This window comes from Brachyhypopomus gauderio, unplaced genomic scaffold (genome assembly GCF_052324685.1).
Source record: "Brachyhypopomus gauderio isolate BG-103 unplaced genomic scaffold, BGAUD_0.2 sc62, whole genome shotgun sequence".
Classification (NCBI taxonomy): Eukaryota; Metazoa; Chordata; class Actinopteri; order Gymnotiformes; family Hypopomidae; genus Brachyhypopomus; species Brachyhypopomus gauderio.
The window spans coordinates 1,817,463-1,839,877 of record NW_027506883.1 but is presented as its reverse complement, the minus strand read 5'-3'; the positions used below and the strand labels follow the sequence as shown (position 1 = coordinate 1,839,877).

Sequence of the window (22,415 nt, the reverse complement as noted above, 5' to 3'; positions counted from 1 at the left end):
GTTTGTTCAGAGTGAAATCAGCAAAGCTGCTCTAGTGGGAGGTGCTAAAAATGAGCCTGTGTGCATTATATAATATATACATTCATATATACTTATACAAATAACTGGTGATCAGAAGAGCATTATGAAGCTCAAGTGTTTCCATCAATGGAGGAAGAATGGAGAAACAGAACAGCGAACACACACCAGGCCCAGAGCTCAGGGGGGAGGGTGGAGGTGATCAGAACAGCGGACACACACCAGGCCCAGAGCTCAGGGGGGAGGGTGGAGGTGATCAGAACAGCGGACACACACCAGGCCCAGAGCTCAGGGGGGAGGGTGGAGGTGATCAGAACAGCGGACACGCACCAGGTCCAGAGCTCAGGGGGGAGGGTGGAGGTGGTCAGAACAGCGGACACGCACCAGGTCCAGAGCTCAGGGGGGAGGGTGGAGGTGGTCAGAACAGCGGACACGCACCAGGTCCAGAGCTCAGGGGGGAGGGTGGAGGTGGTCAGAACAGCGGACACACACCAGGTCCAGAGCTCAGGGGGGAGGGTGGAGGTGGTCAGAACAGCGAGGACAGACAGGCCCAGGCCAGAGGGGGAGGGTGGAGGTGGTCAGAACAGCGAGAACAGACAGGCCCAGGCCAGAGGGGGAGGGTGGAGGTGGTCAGAACAGTGAGAACAGACAGGCCCAGGCCAGAGGGGGAGGGTGGAGGTGGTCAGAACAGCGAGAACAGACAGGCCCAGGTGGAGGGGAAGGGTGGAGGACTCACGGGGTAGAGGTTGTAGACTCTCCCTCGCTCTCCTCAGCAGCACTGGTATAGAACTGGAGCAGGTCATCCTTCATAGAGAGGTCATGACGTAGCTGAGCAACCTACACACACACACACACACACACACACACACACACACACACACACGACAGCTTGAAGAGACAGCAGGACACCCAGGATCTGCAGAACATCTGAACACGGATGGCCTGCTTCAGAACAACACAGCCTGGGTGTTATTGGGTGTTACTGCTAATTAAACTATCCAGCACTGTCTGGCCAACTGATGGTCTTACATCATTTAGTAAGAGCATATGAAACACAGACATTCAAAATGCTTCTTATTAATTAACGTGGCGGGTTGGCCATGGTACTACTTCAACAAATATGCCAATGGGTATAAAGAACTATTTTAAAGTACTGATTTAAACAGCTTTCTGGTGAGAGATTAGTGTAGGTGAAGGTCCAGTGTCTAACCGAGCGAGTAGAATGGTCTCAATAATAAAGCAACACCACATGTTCTAAGCCAATGTCCAGGTTCTGTAGGACTTCTGCCCGTTATCCCTGTTCCACGTCTGCAGTGTTGGGAGTACCACACCTCCTCACGCATGTGCTCCTCCTGCTCCTCCAGGAACTCATTCCTCTCACTCAGGGTTTTGTTCTTCTTCAGCAGGGACTGACCTATCCTGGCGGCCAGCTCCAAGTCCCGTTCTTTCTGTAGTCAGAGAGAAAGAGAGAGTGAGAGTGAGAGTGAGAGAGAGAGAGATGTGTAAGAGTACTGACTGACTGCACAGAACTGGTTCTGAAAAGGAGAAGTAGGTCTGAGAAGTTCTTAAGCACAAAGTTCACATCAGTTAAAAGGCCCAAGGATGAAGGACAAACTGAGCTCATTTGACTAAGTAAAGATGACCACATGCAAACCCCCTGTGCAATCTAGGAACAGAACAACCTCTCTATTCTGCAGGGACATTTTCCTGGCCTATGGTGCATGTTCACGGAGCTCACCTGCTAGAGGTAAAGCTATTTGCAATCCCCACATGTACAGCACTGTACAAACGTCCTAGGACACCATGAGATATGCTGTTTTAGCAACGGTAATATGATGGCGTCTCTTCATTAACATACAAACAGAAAATACAGCAAACGTATACACAAAAATGACAAAAGGTCGGACTAAGCACATCTTGTGTCATGGTGGCACTGTCCTGACATGCGTGTTGAACTCTTCTGCTATACATCAGGGTTCCATCAGCACTTCCCAAAACAAAACCTCTAGGTTGAATGTCTCTTTTACTATTGCTCTTGTGTAAGAGGAGATCACACTAAATACTGCTCACTGTGGCCTACAGATGCAGATTTTTTTTCTGAATACAAATTTCCTGCAATTTGTGTTTTCTCTGCACGGTGTATTTCTCCCCCAACTGGATGTGTCTACCACGGGTTGTAATCTTGAACACTACAGGCCCAAGGCTGAACTGTAGCATCTAGAGTTGTGTTGCTACACACACACGATGGACTTACCTCTTCAAGCAGACGTGTAACAGCATCTATGTCATTGTATGTCTTAGTCATCTGGCCCACTCGGTCAGCACACAGAACTGCACGGTAAAGGAGGAGAAGTCAGCGGCATCAAACTGGACTGGTCACTCCATCGCACTAAACACACACCGTGGGGAGGAGCTACAGTGCACCATTAGTTCTTTATATGAAAACAGTCTGACCAGTGAGATGCTCTAAGAGCACCACCCACTTAGTGCTGTCCCTGTGAAGTATTGCTCATGTCTGTAACGCACCAGTTAACATGTATGTGGCCACACACACACACACACACACAAAATCCCCTCCAGAACATAGTGGTCCGAAGTGGAAAACCCAACAGAGACTCAACCAACACCCCCCCCCCCCCCCCCCCCACACACACACACACACACACACACACACACACACAAACACACAAGTGCTAGCTAGCATTAGCACGTTTAAATTAAATGACCCCATCTTAAAACATACAGTATCGCAAGAAATCAAGGTGTTTTTCTTCCTTCTGGAATGTATGGCTGTGATTGAAGACGTCTACGCAAATATCTCTTAATATTACTAATGCATAGCTAGTCCAGGAACATGTACTGAACATACATGTACACAGTGTGCTTCATGCACGGACACTAAACACTTTGTTGAATTATGCCATTGGGTGTGAAAGTCACCCATATACTTCGACAGACAACATGAATTATAGCCCTCACAGTCCTGGGAGTTCTGAGAATCACACTCCATCCTGTCAAATGTTCACACACACGTGAAAAATACTTTGGTTACATTTAACACATTAGAAAACAGACAAATCATACTGAAATGACCAACTACCCAATCAAAGCCACAAAGGCAATGCCAGTCAACAGACAGGCAGCTGAATAATACATTTATACTACATACAGTTCTCTTTAGTTATCTTTAGTAATGTTTGATAAGATGGAGTGGGCTCTTCTAAATGTAATGCATTCATTTAATTATTCAGCAATAAAATCGCAGAAACTACCACCAGGTCTCTACGACTATGAAGGCAGCACTACCCACTGAACATGTCAGAGGGCACCGTGAGAAAAATAAAAAAGAGCGCCATTACCAAAACTACAGATACTGCAAATGCCACAGTATCAATCGAGGGATTTTTGTACTCTGTGTTTGTGTTTGGCAGCAGTAAGGTTTTATTAGCAGTAAACACTTCCCCACTGATAATAGCTGGAACAGCTGACACACACGTCCTGCTGCAGGAGTTCAGGCCATGATGGTGAACACGGCCCCCGTGCGACGCTGCTGTGGCCGTGACGGTGAACACGGCCCCGTGCCGTGACGGTGAACACGGCCCCGTGCGACGCTGCTGTGGCCGTGATGGTGAACGCGGCCCCGTGCGACGCTGCTGTGGCCGTGATGGTGAACACGGCCCCGTGCATCACCTGCTCTCTGCCACTGGACCACAGGCTGAAGATGCAAAGCAGGCACTGCTATTTGCGTCACACACCAGAGGGCCAACAGACAGCCTGTCTAATCTCTCCCTGATTCCCTCTGCAGTCTCCACACAGGCACACGTGCACACGCACACACAGTCACACGCACTCTTTCTCTTAGCTTTAACATGGAGCAATTAAGCTCTGGTTATCAAAAGAAAGACAATACCCCCCCCCCCCCCCCGATTCTCTACTGAACACCTCAAGATTTTTCTTTAAATTAAGAAATGTCAAAACTGAAATGAGAGATCAAATGTCACCATTAGCTTCTTGACAACAATCAGATTGAGTACAATAGCGCACTAGAGAATCATTAAATCAAATGAATCAGATAAAAATAAAAGTTTCACCACACCAACAGTGACTCATTATGAACAACACACACAGAATGTACAGCACTGTACAGAGGCTGGGTGCAGCAAGCCAACCAGACTGTGGCTACGCAAACCTCAGTCCTCCACCCAGCACCGCCCGAAACAGGGCCGACCCTCATCCGTAGGGACAGCAGTGTGGATGATGAGCAGACCGGTGAAACTGAGCTCAAACTCATCAATAGATAACAGGAGCCTGCAATACACAGCCAAGGCCATGGAAACCTGAGATGAACTTCCTTTAGTGTATTTCACAAAAGCACACAACCTTACTACGGCCCACAAAGTAAACACGAGTGGTCAACAACAATATGTATTTTCTGGAGTAATTCATACTGTAGGTATAAACAACATGTTAGAAGCTTACGATACACTTGCTATTGGGCAAAGTCTAATGGTGGACTGAATGAAGACCGCATGGGCTAGTGCGTAGGGTCATGTACAAACCCGGGTCGGGACAGTTTGGGCTTGGTTGTGTGCTGACGGAGGGGAGGGAGGTGTAGCTGGCGTGACGAGAGAAGAATACCTCCCTGCATACAGGTCTCCATGTTTATTCTTCATGCAGCCTGCAGACAGTCCTTCACTCAAAAGCAGTTAACACACAAACGAAGCACCTGAAACGTGTTCTCAATCACGTACCTGAGCACATAGCAGATAATCACAAATGTGATGGCGTGGTTTTATCTGCAGTTTAATCAGACAAAGCCTGTTATGTGGTTAAAAAATTAAGTTATGCAACTATGAAAATGTGGGCATACAAAACTGACAAATATAAACCCTGCAATACGAACGTAGTTCTGCACAACCTTAACGTTATGAGCCAAACCCAAACCTGTTCCAGGGCAAAAGTTATCAGAAATGTAAACAGCAAAGTTCAGCTGGAGTTCTGCAACATGAAGAGCGCTTAGAGCCCAGCAGAACGGGCCGAGACACGCTCTCTGTCCCCAGAGGTGAAGACGGTACCTTCAGCCAGTATGTAAGACTCCTCATCGTCCTGTTCATCATCAGTGCCATTGGAGCTGGTGAAGCTAGACAGAGCAGTATAATCCAGCACTTCTGAGGAAGAATCACACTCATAATTCTCCGTAGCGTCGAGAGAGCGCGGCTCCATGGTCTCTGTGCGCTAGTGACGCAGAGGTAGGCAGGTGTGCCCACTGCCTCGTGCCATTTTCACAACTGTCATCCTCATTTCGAACGGCTTCTCAGATTAAACAAACCATGTCCAAGGCTCTGAGAAGACACACAGCACTCTGCCCAGTGCACACACCTGCCAGCAGTCTGTGACTAAGAGCCCTGCCACTACCACTTACTTAATTACAAATGAAAGGGCAATGCCAAAAACAAAATCAATTAATTTTTATAAGAAATCACTGGCTGACAATGAATGGTTAGCACTGGATGATTTAAATTAGTATTGTGGCATTAGACACTAGCATTGTATTCTTCTTTTAGTAAGAAGATACTATTTCTTAGCCAAAATAGGAAGCTGAGCACCCCTCCCTTCTGAAACTGGAATGGTTTCTTCCTTTCATGCACCATAGCAATGGGTCAAGGCACAGCATAGTTGTCAGGCAACACCTGTTGAGTAGGTGTGGCCATGTGATGTGTCCAGGTGAGTTTGTTTCCCTGTTGTCATGCAAAATGTAATCACTGGAACTCCAGCACAGACAGCAGCACTTACCATTACGCCAAGCAGCTGATAATAATGGCCTTTTCTAAGATGAAGGACAGATAGAGTAGCTTAAAAAATCCTTAAAGTAATATTTGTCAAACTAGAAAAGGAAAATACACCAATGTCAACACTGCTGAAGACCCGCCCACTTCACTGACTGTATTACCACCCAGTGGCAGTAGGTGTCGCCAGGCTGAGTGTAGGCTCACAGAAGCCTCTCATGGTTTGTGTAATACAGCTTGTCCAAGAGCTCAACACAGACATACACACACAACAAGTAAAACAGCATGAGGGTCACATGGCCCATATTGACGTGTCATCAGAAATGGTTCCGTCCTTCTAAATGTTAAGGTGAAACACCAGCTCAGGCAGGCCTGTACCATCTCTCCTTTCTTCCCCGAATCTTCATGAGGCACGGTGTGTCACACTCTAAACATCCAAACTATTTATAATCACTACTGCGATTGTGCCACCGTGACACAATTAGCATTGTTCTGCAGGGGCCTGTCGGTCAGCATTCACTTACTACAGGCCTCGCATTCCTACAGAAAACACACAAAACACCTCTCACAAAAGCAGCAAAGCCAGGCAGTGCGGCGGCTGTGATGTCCGCGCCTTTGTCCGAGCTGTTTTAACTCCTCTCCTCCCACTCTCCAAACCCACAAAACAGAACAGAGTGTGAGAGAGGGGTGTGTGTGTGTGTGTGTGTGTGTGTGTGTGTGTGTGTGTGTGTGTGTGTGTGAAGGCGGAGGAGTGCCCTCCTCTCCATCAGGATGTGGAGCAGCAGTTTACAGCAGAGCATGTGAGGACCCCCCCCCCCACGTACCAAATGTGGGTCAGAACCAACCTCCACAATGAGTGAAGTTGTGTTTTAATTATTGCCATTTCTTTTCAGTTCATTATATATCCAAAATGGGTGTGAAGAAACATAAGAGTTTATTCTAAACTAAACCACACTTTAGTTTCTTCTTCATGCAGAAACTTAGTTTTCTAAACTAAACACTTTAGTTTAGATTCTTGTTCTGTATTGAGTTCTTTGCGCACCACGTTGACAGAGATCTTTGGTACAGAGCTCGCCAGACACCCTACGAGTCATTTACGCTGCTACGAAAGATGAGCTCGAGTACAACAAAAACCGGATCGAAATATAAACAAACAGAAGAGGCAGCTGAGAGGAAAAGACCGATGTACTCAGAGGGCCGCACACGGACAGCAGGAAATTACTGATTAAATCAGGCTACGCAATACACAAGTGCCGAACAAAAGTCCAATTTAGAAATACAATGTATACCGGTGACATTACATAATCCATAATCCTCCTGAGTATGAACTCATTACACCAGGCCCGACAAAGTGTTACATAAGACTTAAAATAGTCCACTTCAAGGTGCCATGTTGTCATGCCATCGGTGTCTCATATCAACCAGCAGTCGTGAGTCAGACCGCAACACACACACACACACACATCATGCAGCTCTAGGTGAACGGGCCGAGCTGGACCGGCCTACACAGCCACACACCAGAAGCACCGACATGGGCACTGCTGACCAGTGACGGCCTCACTGACATGAGGGGAGGAAATGATGGCTATTATCAACAAACCGAGCCACACACACACACACACACACACACACACACACACACACACACACACACACACACACACACACACGAAGGAATGAAAGTGTTCATCTTATCTGATTCTACGTAATTCTACTGTTCGTTACAAAGCCTGCTATATGTTCTGTTATTCTGTGCAAGCAGCTAATGACCTCCTGTGTTTTGCTAAAGCATTATTTGAGTCCACCGTTGCGCAGATGTCACCGTGGTGACTGTCAACATTACCAGATCAGTACAAAGGAGGCTTTATTTAGTTGAAATGCCCTCACAGACTTGGAAGTACTGCTGTGTGCTAGCAACTGCTATAAACTAAAGCGCACACACACACACACACACACACACACACACACACACACACACACACACACACGGGCATCACTGTCTGATGCAACTCAAGGCCATGTGAGCAGAAGTTTATTATTGCTGCAGAGATACCTGTGCTAATACCCCCCTGTCTACGCAAGCATCCCCCCGTCTGCGCTAGCATCCCCCCCGTCTGCGCCAACACCCCCCCCCCATCTGCGCCAACACCCCCCCCCGTCTGCGCTAGCTCCATCAGTCTGTCTTGATAGTTTGACTTGTGCGTTCAGCTTGCTAGATATTCTAGATAATATTGATGTTTTGCTTTACAATCTCAGTCTCAATCACCACTCTGAGTCACCCAGCCAGGCCACCCCACACACACACACACACACTCACACACCATTTTGCTTTTTACTCACTCTGTGCTATTATCATCATTCATATTCTTGCTGTCATTCATGTTTGGCCCCTCCCCTTCTCTGGCTAAGACGAGCAGAGACAGCAGCATCTTACCATCAGCACATTCTTCATAATACCAGTCCAGGTCATAGTGCTCAGCCTCCACAAATCTCTGCATGTTCAGTCTCCTTGAGCCTCGCGACGCAGCGCCCGCCGTCCGTAGTGACGCACACACACACACGCTCACACACCCCCACCAGACAGATCATTCTCCCTGCCAGCAGGCAGTAGGCGTAGCGTCCCAGCTGGCGGGTGTAGCTGTGCGGTGCCTCCGTCGGTCGGAGGCCGAGACGTGGGGCTCGGTGCAGTGAGAGTCAGTAGCAGTGCGCAGGAGGGCTGCACAGCACAGCACTGCCTAGTCAAGGTTGCACTGCGAACGTCAGGGGCGGCGACTTCCTGGATGAGCCACCAATCAGATGGCGCTGCGTCAGGGCCGAGCTCCTCCTTTCGACAGCCGTCACAAGACCACACCCACCCCCCCCACCCACACACACACACACACACACACACACACACACACACCCTCCCCGCAACTCTCCCTCATTTCCACGGTTCATCCCTCTAAAGTGGTTGCTATAGCAACTGTCTCAGTCTCCAGCCGGAGGGTAGCGTCTGCATTCATGTGCTTTGACTTCCTCGGGCTGGTTTTGTTTGCGCTGCCGTCTCACACTGTTTTCAGCGACCTGCTCCACTCCAGGTCAGTGAGTTTGATGTGATGCTCCACAATGCAGCGTGAATGGAAGCTAAAGGGCTCGTCAGGGGAAGAACACAGCACACCATCTTTGCCAAAAGGGACGGCCAACAATATCTGATCTTCAGAGCAGCGGGGGATGGCAGTACAGACAGAGATCAGACATACAGAAACCATGTTACAGTCAGACACACAGGCCAGACAGTAAAGAGGCCACTCAACCAGAAAGAATGGTAAAGAGTGTCCAATTGAACTTTTCCTCCATTTTTAAATGTGAAGCAATTTCCTCATTTTTTTCAGTGCCAATTTCAATCCACTGCATCCAGAAATATAATCAACTCTATTTCTGCCACAGGGCTGTTCCAAGATCCCGGTGGAAAATGAAGCTCTTTAGTCCCAAGACTCCTGCCCCCATTCAAACCGTCGGGCTGGCAGGAAGGTCCCTGGAGCAGGTCGTGGCAGAAGGTCCCTGGAGCAGGACGTGGCAGAGGAGACGCCTCACCTCCTGACTCCCCAGCAGGGGCCTTTTGGCTTATACTGATGACATGATGGGGCCTGGGGATTGGACGGTGGAGATGGTGGGGGCTGATGATAGGACGGTGGAGATGGTGGGGGCTGATGATTGGACGGTGGAGATGGTGGGGGCTGATGATTGGACGGTGGAGATGGTGGGGGCTGATGATAGGACGGTGGAGATGGTGGGGGGATGATGATTGGACGGTGGAGATGGTGGGGGCTGATGATTGGACGGTGGAGATGGAGGGGGCTGGTGATTGGACGGTGGAGAGGGTGGGGGGAGATGAGGCCAGCAGTATTTCAGCCCTACGGCGCTACTGTAGTAGTGGATGGTACACACAGCAAAACGCATCGATAAATCATCACAACTGTGAATGTGAACACACTGCTTTCTCACAAAGATGTTGAAAACATGAGGTAACCTGTATCTATGATTATCAGGGGTCTGATCCTACAGGGGTCTGTTTGAGTGTGGGCTATTTTAAAGTAAGATTAAACAGAATCAGTCCCATTTTATATGAACGAAAACATTTTATAAACCGTTGGTTAAAATGATTTTAGTGTGAACTGAAAGGTTGTAAATCTAAATATATTAAATATATGAAAAGGGGTATTCCAACAGAAATTTAAAATCATACAGGATATCAGTGACTTTATTGCTTAAAAAGAGAGCAATATGAGATCTCTGTTTACATGAGCACATGGTAAAAACACAATTGCTCGACCATATGACCAGTGTTTACCGTAAACCCAAAGCCAGACCATCTGACTGACAGATATGCCATCCAATTAGATCAGTATACATGTTGCTTGGTACCCAGTCTTAGGGGGACTGTTTGCTGTAGCAACTGAAGTTGTCATTGATTCACAGAGTCTTTGGTTTGATTACTGAAAGAACTACTCAATCGCATTAAGATTTTCTGTGATAAATTAACCAGTTAATTAACTGCATCAACCATTAACTCTATCAACTCCCCTGGTCTTATGCTTTATGTCCCAACATTACTACTCTTAAATTAATTTCTCTAAAAGAGGTCCTTATGTAACCTTATTATTCAGGATCAGGGAGAATAATTATAGTTTGCTGATTTTACGGATTCTAAAGTTTTAAAGAATGTAAGTGTGCAGTCACTCTGAGAACACTGGTCACCAGTCCTGTTCCAGCACCCAAGGAAAGAGAAATAAAATAACTAAAAAAGACTTACTAATAGAGTTTTGACAAGTCTCAACATACCAAGGGACCACCCCAACCCCGTGTGTGAACATTCTGCAGCACAGGGTCATGACTTTACCACAGACAGAGTGAGAGAGACAGAGAGAGGACACGCAGGGACTGAGAGACAGGGGGACGAAACGGGTTCAAGGGCGTACGCCTTACGGAAGTACTTGAGGGTCTCTTCGATCTGCTCAGTGGTCAGGTGGAGGCTGGCGTCAGGGGGGACGAGGGGCGTGTGCAGCCAGTCGTCGTGCTCATAGCCGTAGATGGTGTCGGCTCTCAGCTGGTAGTGGGGCAGCTGCTCCTCCAACAGGCTGATGATCTCCACCTCTGGAAGGTCAGTGCTGTTACACACATCTGAGAGGAGACAGCGAGAAGGGGAGGAGTTAGAACGAGGGAGGAGACGTGTGGAAATCACTGGAAGAGAGAACGGATTCACACTGGGATAATTACAAGCTGGGGGGGGGGGGGGGGGGGGGGAGTTAAGATGGATGACACAATCCAGAAACAGAACAAACATCAGCATGTATAAGAAAATACAATGTACTCCAAAATTTGGGATGTTTTTAAATAAAACAAAAATACATTCATATTAAACAAATTATCTGATTCCAAATCTAAACCAATTATTAATTCATTATTGTGTAAAAAGAGTGGAAGAAAATGTAACAAATATTGCGAGTATCTCTAACATACAATCCTTCAGGCACAAGAAACTTTCTAGGACAACAGTACTGCAATGAAATGTCTGAACTGACAACAGATATGAGTCTCATGTCTCCCTCTAGTGGCCTGTTGGAAAAGTACGCAATCTCGTCCCAAGAAAATTGAAGGCCATTGGAGGTTTCTACAGTTCTTGCCTGCTGTACAGAAAAAAAACTGAAATGATGTTGCTGTCCAATCACACGAAGTCTTCAGAGGTCAAGATATTGCCTGTTAGCGTTCAGTGTTTGTCCCAGGTAGATTGATGCCATTTCCCTATACAGATCTCTCTCTACAACACGCCTGACTCATCACGGCGTCTGTGCAACGCCAAGGCTAATCCATGACATCACTGGGGTCACCGTGCAGGAGACACCGTGCAGCAGAGGGCCAAAAGAAACTCGGCGTAACTGTGTGCAAGTGCTGATGCACTAAAATGTTGAATGTATTTCAGGAGAAAATTAAATGCACAGGTCACTCATCAGTAGAATGGAAACAACAGAGCAGTATAACACACGTTAACTCTGCTCAGCCTGAACGCTGCTGGACAGGACGGGTGTGGAGTGTCAGCACCGGCCGCTGGGCGCCGACCTCTAGGGGTCGTGTAAGAACAGGTCTAGGAGACGGAGAGGGCGAGAGGGCAAGGGAGCGAGGGATCAAGGGAGCGGTTGTAGGGTGCAGCAGGAGTGTGCGGGTTTCTCAGGTTACAGAATACATCTTACTTCAGGAATGTGAATACACAAAAACAATACTTCATATTCACATTTATACATATGCACACACACCTGCTGAGTTTTACAAATACCATGCCGGAAACACACTGCAGAGTGACACTGCAAAGACAACAGGATGGAAATGTTACGGTAGTGACTCTAATCTAGCTGGAACATCTTTAATCAACAGAACTGAGAAGCAGCACAGACAAAACTAAAACTCACTAAGACTCACAGTTAGCTGTTAACTGTCCTGCTGACAGGATCATGATTAGATTATGTCCTAGTGAATGCAGGTTTGGGAGCAGAATAGTATTACACAAGAGGAAAACAGATATTTGGTTTGTTGTGAGTCAACCTAAGGGATCAATTTCAAACCAGAACACGTTAGGCAAGATGATTTAAATCATCAGTCATTTAATTACATCAAAATTGCCAGATTTGCTCCAATAGGAAAACTCTAAAACTAAACTCTATAAATAACAAAATACACGAAGCATGTGTGGGTTCTTAACCAGTCAAACATGCTGATCTACAACAGCATGATCTATATCTACAATTCCTAGAAGTATGTCCAAATTTAGTGTCTCCTTTTGTCAGCTGACGGGTCCATGATGAATAAAGGTTACTGAGAGAGTGAGAGTTACTGACGTGCAAACGCACCATCTGACCCGCCAGTATTTTAGGTCTGTGCTTCATGAGTGGAACCGCTCCACTGGCAAACATTATTGTCCTTCGAGTCCCCTCGACCTGCACAACATGGCATCCCAGATCAGACGTTCCCCTGACAGTGCAGCGGTCAACATGGCGCCGAGTATCTGAACGGGGGGTGGGGGGGAGCTCTGATGAGACACAGCTGCTCAACACTGTGAAGCGTGGACACTTTGTTTTAAAACCAAGCCTGCTGAGTAATCTTGCGTTCATATGTGAAATAGTCCAGTAAAATCTGGCCATTTTTAACTAGTAAGACAACATGCTGTGTGTGGCAGTCTGTTTTTTGTTTGTTTCTCTCTTACTCTCTGTAGTACAGAACATAGAACAATGTCAAATTTCTCTAGCCAAACAACAGTCAATTTCATGAGACTTTTTCCAAACGTACGATTTTTACAAAAAGATACAGAACGTTTCTTTCAAGTTTAGTTTAGTACTAACAAAGAAAATACTTCACACTCTTCACTACTTCAAGAGTTGAAAATATGGTCCGTTTTTCCCTGTCTGTCAAACAGTGAAGAGGGTCACATGCCCCTACAGTTCGACCTTGACCTCACGAGTCATGTGGTCACAGGTCAGCAGGCAGAAGCCCACCCTACAGTCCCGCGTAGCCCAGAGCCGTGTTCCCGAAGCCCCTCTCATTCAGACTGGAAGGCGAAGGGTGCGGCATTTCGCCTCAGAGTGCACGAATCTGATCTTAATCTCGGGGTCTCGGTACTTACTCATGGTTCGGCCGCCCCAGCGCTCAGACTCCTCTTGACCAACTTACATTTTCCAGTCCTTTAGGATAGAGCAGGACGTGGAGCGAACAAGTCCGGGAGGGAGAGAGGGAGAGCGGAAGGGAGGGAGGGAGGAAGAGAGGGAGGGAGGGAGAGAGGGAGGGAGGGAGAGAGGGAGGGAGGGAGAGAGGGAGGGAGGGAGAGAAGGAGGGAATGGGTGAGATCAGGGAGGAAGGGACAGAGAGGGGAAGGGAGGGAAAGAGGGAGGGACAGAGGGAATGAGTGAGATCAGAGAGGGAGGGAGGGAGGGAGAGCGGAAGGGAGGGAGGGAGGAAGAGAGGGAGGGAGGGAGAGAAGGAAGAGAGGGAGGGAGGGAGGGAGAGAAGGAGGGACGGAGGGAATGGGTGAGATCAGGGAGGAAGGGACAGAGAGGGGAAGGGAGGGAAAGAGGGAATGAGTGAGATCAGAGAGGGAGAGAGGGAGGGAGAGAGGGAGGGAGGGAGAGAATGAGGGACGGAGGGAATGGGTGAGATCAGGGAGGAAGGGAGGGAGGGAGGGAGAGAGGGAGGGACAGAGGGAATGGGTGAGATCAGAGAGGGAGGGAGGGAGAGAGGGAGGGAGAGAGGGAGTGCCAAGCATGTCTGGTATGCTGATGACACCAGTCACATGCACCTCCCTAAACATAGACTGGATTACTCCATGAGCGGGGTCCTGCTGTACTTATTGTCCCCTCACTGTCCCCGGTGTTTAGGGCGGGAGACGTGGTTGAGGGGGTCAGGGGTCATTGTGAACAGACACAGGCACAAGTGTCCAAATATGTTAAGACAGGAAGTTGCAAAAAAATAAAAAACTAGGGAGTTTTTCCTTGCCACTGTCGCCCTTGGCTTGCTCACTGGGGGCTAGGACTCGGCACTTGTAAAGCTGCTTTGTGACAACAACTGTTGTAAAAATAAAATTTGACTGATTGATCGATTGAAAAGCGAAAGGGATCAGTAAAGACAAAACCCAGTGGAGTCTAACGGCAGAGGAAGAAAAAACTGAAAACGCAGCAGGAAACTCTCGTTCTGGTTCATCATACTTCATATGTACATAGTGCACATGTTACAGAAGGAGTTAATGTGTGAACAAGTGTACGCAATATACATAAACCGCCCACCATTTAACTGGATCAGAACACCATTTAACTGGATCAGCCCACCATTTAACTGGATCAGCCCCATAATCTGGCGAGCAAACAGCTAAAAACAGGTAAACAAACCTTCACCCCAGCCCTCTCCATTCTGTCTACACAGCTCATTAGAAAGCGGCTAATTATTAGCTAATGTAATCTGACCTGAGTAAGACTGAAGGGATTAAACTTTGCTTTGTATGAACACCTATGGGGAAATTCATGGGAACCTCACAATTACATGTTACATTCACTACCCTTACAGACAAACCCATCCCAAGGGTTCCCAGTGAATCACTTCTCTGAATGGTTTCTCATCAGTCCTGGTAGCTAGTCACCCTGAGAACGTCTGACAGATGTATGTAGAATTCACATAACGTGTAAACAGGCAGTTTATATTAACAGGGAACAGAACAGATGTACTAGTACTGGTGTTAAATCAGCAATATTACTAATAATAGTCGTATTAAAAGAGCATTATTACTAATAGTAGGAGTAGTATTAAAACAGTAGTATTAAACACCAACTATTAAAACAGTAGTATTACTAAAAGAAGTAGTTTTAAAGCAGGCAGTTTCCTATTAAAATTAGAGCAGTCCATTCATTTACCGGGAGGGGGGGGATACATATTTCAAAACCAGATTCCCTACTAGCATGTTTAATAAGCACAGAATACACAGAAACCTCATGATTGTTAGAATAGTAACTTTGTAATATAAACACAAAGAGCTGTGTTGGCTAAAGGCTTCTGTAGAGCCAGCAGTAGTCAGTATAAAATATATGTGCCTCTGGGTGAACTATTGAAATGCCAGAACGGCCGAGTCTCTTCATTGTTACTCAATGAAGTGAGATTTGGCATGCGGCCACCAGACTGTCCTGCTGAGCTGTATAGCAGTGTTCCCCGTCACCATGGTAATGATGGCTAAACAGAGGCTGTGCCCTGGAAACACCGCACAGGCGGTTTGCTGCGAGCACGTCGCAACAGGCTGACTGCATAAACACCGCTGCTGTTAACGCTCTCCGATGATTTGGACAAAAGCAGGAATTCAGCATTAAATACATAAGCCTAAAAGCCCCCCCCCCCATATACACATACAGACAGGGACACACAGACATGTGCGTGCACACACACACACACACACACACACACACACACACACACACACACACACACACACACACACACACACACACACACCCACCCACACACCATAAAAGCCAAAGTAACTAGGCTTAACTCAAAGTTGTTTCACAAAATGGACAGTCTGCAAACTCGGGGACAGAGAGTGTACTGAGAGTGTCCTGTCTGCTGAGATTGAGATATAACAGACCTACACGTGTATCAGTGGCAGTACTAACTCCAGCAGTAGCAGCATGGGATTGCCACTTAGCAACAACATCTCTGTGTATGAAGTCCTTTAAACAAGGAATGATGCTGAAACCATCCTGTCAGACAAAACTATATTGTACTTAACGCATGCAACAATTATGACCAGTTACATTCTGAAGCACCATGCATGTCCCTAAATATCCACAAGATGGCAGAATTCACAAATAAGCCATGTAGGGAGTATGCTATCTTGCCTAACTTCAGTGCATTCAAATGCAATTCAATTGCCATTAACAGTAACATACTGTGAGATTCATATAGGTTAGATGTGTGGTGGACTGTGTTTAAAACAGTAACAGCAAGTGACAACGATTTAGACAAACTCCAGTGTGTCAAACTGCTAAGCAATGAATCAAACCACAAGAACACAATAGATCAGAACCTAGTGTTCATGTCCTGCACCAAAGGTGCACTGAATCATCACTTGGCTCTCCCCAATAAAAATGTGATGACTGACCTCTTGACAGATGCAACCTGTCAAGATTAAATACCTACCCAATGTAATTTTACACAGCACGGGAGATCAAATATCCTGTGCTGAACCAATAGGGTTTCGCTTAGGGTTCAGCCCACTCACTTCACCTCTAATAATCCTCCACTATCTCTCAAGCTCTTAGAATCCACTACCTCACAAGCTCTTAAGAACCCACTACCTCACAAGCTCTTAAGAACCCACTACCTCACAAGATCTTAAGAACCCACTACCTCACAAGCTCTTAAGAATCCACTACCTCACAAGATCTTAGCAGGCAACCCTCTTTGTTGATGTTTCTCTGCCCATGACACCTTAATAAAGTCCTGACAGTCAGTCACATCCAGCATTTCTCAGCTCAACTAGTAGCTTTAGAAAACAAACAAAGCAAGTGAGGGCTAATCTGAAATATGCTTGAGTTGACTGCGGAGTGGTCAACTGCTCAGAGTGGTCAACTGCTCAGAGTGGTCAACTGCTCAGAGTGGTCAACTGCTCAGAGTGGTCAACTGCTCAGCTGTTTCAGGGGCAGCTGTGTGTTGTTGCTTCATAAGCTCATTCATGGTAGACCTATCAGACGTTTTAGAGCTAAGGGACCAAATCCAGCCGTACGACCTGCATAATTCATGATGCTACCGCTGGACAGGCATATGTCAAGTATGAAAAACAGACATTTAAGATTTTCCTCTATAAAGCGTTCTTTGTAGGACATTTAGAGCATTGTTATTCCTCTGTAGGTCAACTGTAGTGTTCAACTACAACACAATATTGTTAAATAATACACATTACGGCAAGTGACAGATTAAAACAATTTCGAGATTAAAATCCCCCTTTACTGTGTAATTCAACAAAAGAAAATGGTTTATTCCCCAAAGGAGCCATTCTGTGGATCTGCTGGAGTCAGTGAGCCCCCACTAACATGATCAAGCTTCCTGGGGGACGGTTTCCCTAAAGGAGGAGCATGAGCTCCACTACACCTGCTCCTGGGTGTGGGGGGGGGGGGGGGGGGGGCGGCACTAGTGCTACATGCCAGGGAGGTACTGATGAGGAGTGGTCCTACTCTCTCCACTTCTCTCTCCTGCAGGGAGCAGCTGATATAAAGGAGATGATCCAGAACTTGTGTCTGCCCTGTGTCTGCACGCGTGTGTCTGTGTGGCTGCACGTCTCATAGCCTGAGCATCCAGGAGAGGAGCAGAGAGAACCACCCAGATCAGCACATGCTTCTGCAGGAAGAGAAATACACCCAGATCAGCGCAGGAAGAGAAATACACCCGGGTCAGCGCTCTCTCCCGCAGGAAGAGAACCCCCACCATATGCCAGCATAGTTATTGCCAAACGTTCACTCTTACTTTAATGAGATGTAAAAGCATTATCCTAAAAGCTTGGGGCATCATGAGGATGCTTATACAAAGTTCTAAAAGGTTTTGTGCCCAAATTAAAAGCACAAATCTCTAGCACACTTCAGAATCACAAAAGGTGCAATTCAGGCATTTGTGAAGAGCGTAGTAAAAGCAGTTGGCTACATAACCCAGCTGAGGAGACTGTGCTAAATCACATTATAGCCTCTCATCCTCTGTTGGTCAGACCATCTCAAAGTAAACGCTCTCTAAAGTGAACAAGTCCACTACTGGTTACAGCAACAGAATACAGTAAGTGTAGCATTGTGAAGTCTAGTAAGAGTCAGATGTACAACTACTAAACTCACAGTAAAACAGTAAAACATCACTGAAGGTGGAGTTTCAACCTCGCACTGTAGCCTGGCTGCACACTAGATATTTAGGTTCAAATTGAATAGAGTTATTTTATTCTGTTCGGCATTCATGTGGCTAATCAAGTAAGTGGTGATCAAGAGCTGTAGCAGCGATGTACGAGCCAGAACCAGCGCAGGACCTCCGTGTGCGTGTTGACCTGCAGGTGTGACACGACCCCACTCGCCCATGTGCGCATACATTAGTGCAGATCTCCGATATCCCAGCATGCCCCTCACTGAGCTGCAGAGGCGAGAATTCCAATAGCACCATCAGACTGTACTGCACGTGGGGTGATGCTACATACCACCCAAGACATGTTTGAAAATAAACATTTAATTACTGTGCAGTATTACACACTATAAACCTTTTTTTCACAAAAACGTTTAAGATGTAATTAACAATCTCAAGCAAATTACAAAAATGTAAGATAATACAGTGTCAGGTTAATTAGTGGGATCTGTTCTCTCTGTAGGTAAGTAAATGAAAGCGGGCTATAAGGTATGACCACAGTAATGTAAATGCAAAATCTAATCAAAAACATTTATCTCTGGCTTGTGGTAACCTTATATGCTGCACAGATGGCCCTACAAATAACTTAATATGATTACATGCTTACTGCTCCGACTCCAATTGCATATAACATTTTATAAATATGTGTTAAGAGGATTAAATAGTGAGAATTTGCCCACACATAAAGGTAAATGATGGCCAGCTACAGATGCTCCGCCCACATGTAGATGGAGAGTTTGATATCTATGGCGTGTTAACCTGGACACACTTCATAACCTCTATGGGTCTGAAAAATGTTGTGAAATCCATGGTATCACATCATTAAAAGTGATTCAAGTTCTTCAAGAGATTAAAGGTTTAAACCAATTTTCAAGTGGTTAGTAATAAGTAAGAGAGACATAGTTGTTTAGGCCTATCTGTTGCATGTGTATGCAAAAAGCCTTAAATTACAAGCATGGCCAACTCCCTGCGAACAGTGTCAGGGTTTCTGAGCCATTTTGCATTTAGTATATGTGGTAAAATTCTAGATTTATGCAAGAAAGTTCAAACAAAAACTCCTGTCACACTAGGACATGCATTAGAAGTGGTTCCAGCAGGAACAGAAACATTTCTAAATCACACAGACAGCAATGACATAACCAACAGCAAAGGACACCTCACCTAAGTTTACCGCATTAGTTCTGTGGGTTGACTGTGCAGGAGTTGACAATGACCTTTGACCCTTACCTGTGAGGGTTCCTGCATCTTTGCAGTACGCATTGACCTGGTTGAGGACTTCTTCGCTTACATACTGATCCTCGTGGTCGCCGGGGGTGATGGTTGCCAGGGGTTGAGGATGTTGTCTCGGTGATGGCAGGCCGGTGGGGCTGTCTGATGGGGGCAGGGCGGAGGCGGAGCCAGTGGAGGGGGGCGGAGCCGCACGGTCCAGCTTGACTGTTTTTTTACACGGCTGCTGCACGAGCCATAGGACCAGTGTTCAGACAGAGCTGACCACAGCAGGCAGGCAGCGGGACTCACCTGGGCGGTCAGCCGGTCATTCAGTCAGCGATAGGCATGTCTGGAAGGACAGGCAAGCACAGGACGGGAGGAACCGTTAGCCAGGAGAGGGGGAGGCTAAGGCCATATTCAGGCAAACACACACACACACACTTCCATTACACAGAACCGACTGGCTGCAGCTCGTAGTCAGCTGGGTGCTGACTCATAAGTTGGCCCCGCCCACCAACACACAGGACATGATCCTGCACCCTCGTTCACCAAGACTAATCCCGCTTTGGATGTAGTTGCTAATGCAAGCATTCGCTTTAAGCCCAAACAAGGAACAGTAAAGAATCACCACAGGTGGAGTAGGACTAGCTTAGGACAAGACCGGCCCTGTAGATCCATTTAAGATCAACGGTTGGGGCTGCGCTTAAAGTGTGTGTAAACACTTTGTGTAAAGGGGATGTGAGTGAATAAAGACCGAGTTCCATCTTCATTCATTACACCGAGGAGGTGAATTGAAGTAAACAAATTCAGGCGCAGATTTTCTTTGGCTTTCAAAGCCCAGCCAATGTGCTCACACAATAAATAATCACCACCACAGTATCTATACAGCATGTAACACAAAATGAACATAATATGGAAACATGACATGAAAGTGATCACTTAAGTCCACTTTTTGTAGGCCAATTTTAAACCAATATCAACACAGTGCGCAGTGAAGTCCAGTGAAGTCCAGTGAAGTCCAGTGAAGTGCAGTGAAGTTCAATGAAGTCCCAGCACTGCATTTTGTCTCAGTTGGATTTTTGGATGGGTTTCACACACGTGGACAGACATTTCACATGACTCGGTCCACATTACTCCCTCCCACCCCTCCTTCCCCAGCAGACATTCCTCACCAGCCTGTCCTGGAGAGAGGAGACCGGAGGACTCACGCTCCTGCTCTCTCCCGTCAGCGATTAGTTCATTTGTAATCAGAACCTGTATGGGTCGTGACCCTGGACATGGGCGTTTGGTGTTTCTCAATCCTGAATCACAAGCAGCCTCTCCCAGTGAGACATACCCATCTGCCTGATGCAGTAACCCAATTACGACTGCACATCTGTTTGAGTCTGGTCACAATTAATGAATGAACCTTCAAAAAAAAAAAACACAACCAATTTTACATACACGTGTGTAATTTCACATGCGTGTCAATCGTGTCTTTCTAAGCACCACATTAAAGGAGCCCCACCATTATGTGCTCCACACATTCATCTTTTGCTTTCAACTGAGGAGCCATGAAAGATCTTTTAGTTTGATCTCCACAGAGCACAGAGGAACACGTATATGAGTGCAGGTGCATCTCAAAGCGTCTGCTCCATACATCCTCTCCTTTTGAGTCTCCTCTTTAATCAGACACTCATTACGCATTACATACATGGATTCACACAGGAAGCACAGGCCAAAGGGCACGCAGCCTTACTGTACTACATGGAGTTTCATCATATTTATCTCAGAGTTCTTCACTGTTCTTGTCATCTGCATGGGCCGTGTCTGCTGCCTTTAGTCCCCGACAGACACCGTGTGAGACATCAAAGGTCCACGGGCCTCCAACACCGCCGTGTCTGTACCAACATGCCCCGTGACTAAACTCCACTGCCACGTGATCTTCAACTGGCAATGAGATCCAGAAGCTGAGCCAAGGTCATGTCATGCTGTCTGTACACAGGAGATTGGAGGTAACCGATCTTCTCGGCAGCGTTAAAGAAGTCCAGGTAGTACTAACTCCAGCAGGTCAGGAAGGACTTGCTCTTACGTTTAATGGACTACTTTAAACACCATGTAATCTCTTCATTTCCATATGGTTTAAACTGCTGAGGGCTTGAACATGCTTTGAATTATTAAGGTCCAATATGCCATATTATAAATGAAACAAAGCGAATGTTCGATGAAGCCTGGGGCAGCTATCATCTCTTTTCTTCTCTACCTTTCCCTTGTTTATGCTACGTTTGGAAAGGCTGTGCGCATCAACCTACCTTGGTAATTTTAATAAGTAACATTTAGATTCAATTCTGTTTCTAGTAGATCAGCATTAGCTGAAGAACAGCTAATAACTCATAATTCTCCTTCTGCCTGACCAGCCCCCCACTCCATACCGCCCCTCCCCCACTCCATATCGCCCCTCCCACGCTCCATACCGCCCCTCCCCCGCTCCATACCACCCCTCCCCCGCTCCATACCGCCCCTCCCCCGCTCCATACCGCCCCTCCCCCACTCCATACCGCCCCTCCCACACCCCATATCGCCCCTCCAACGCCCCAAGCATGATCCCCTGTGAGGGGGAAGCCAAACGCACTGGCCTGCCAGACCAGAGGCTTCCTGTACCACTCACATGTGCCCGACACACACACACACACACACACACACACACACACACACAAAAACTAGCTTGACATATTACAAGCTTCGGATGAAAACACACAGAGCAGAAACACAACTGACAGGTATGTCAGTGGTTTGCAGACCAAACCAAACTCTCATCCCACAACACTGGCATCATGGCTCATAAAATGTTGAACTTTTTCACTTTTGTGGATCATATAAACCAAAACACACATCTTCCTCCACACAGTCAAGCTGTCCCTGTGCTGCACTAGCCCAAAACACCAGAACCACCTCGGCCCCTTATTAATCAGGAGATACTCAACAGCC

General features: G+C 46.8%; 1 protein-coding gene across 6 annotated transcripts in view; it reads right to left on the bottom strand.

Moving 5' to 3' along the window:
* Positions 1 to 19,713, bottom strand: part of trak1a (trafficking protein, kinesin binding 1a) — a 32,011-nt gene extending 12,298 nt beyond the window's left edge. For 2 of the 6 annotated variants that reach the window (XM_076988518.1, XM_076988524.1), the window contains exons 1-5: positions 13,456 to 13,611; positions 10,770 to 10,964; positions 2,273 to 2,349; positions 1,350 to 1,466; positions 755 to 855 (exon numbers count right to left, since the gene is read on the bottom strand). In XM_076988518.1, the coding sequence (XP_076844633.1) occupies positions 755 to 855; positions 1,350 to 1,466; positions 2,273 to 2,349; positions 10,770 to 10,964; positions 13,456 to 13,459 (494 nt within the window). In that variant the 5' untranslated portion in view covers positions 13,460 to 13,611. Of the gene's footprint in view, positions 1 to 754; positions 856 to 1,228; positions 1,467 to 2,272; positions 2,350 to 5,093; positions 7,883 to 8,238; positions 8,649 to 10,769; positions 10,965 to 13,455; positions 13,612 to 19,466 lie in introns of those variants that run through there. The other 4 variants (XM_076988521.1, XM_076988520.1, XM_076988519.1 and 1 more) reach the window with 4 other exon arrangements.
* Between the last annotated feature and the right edge of the window lie 2,702 nt (positions 19,714 to 22,415).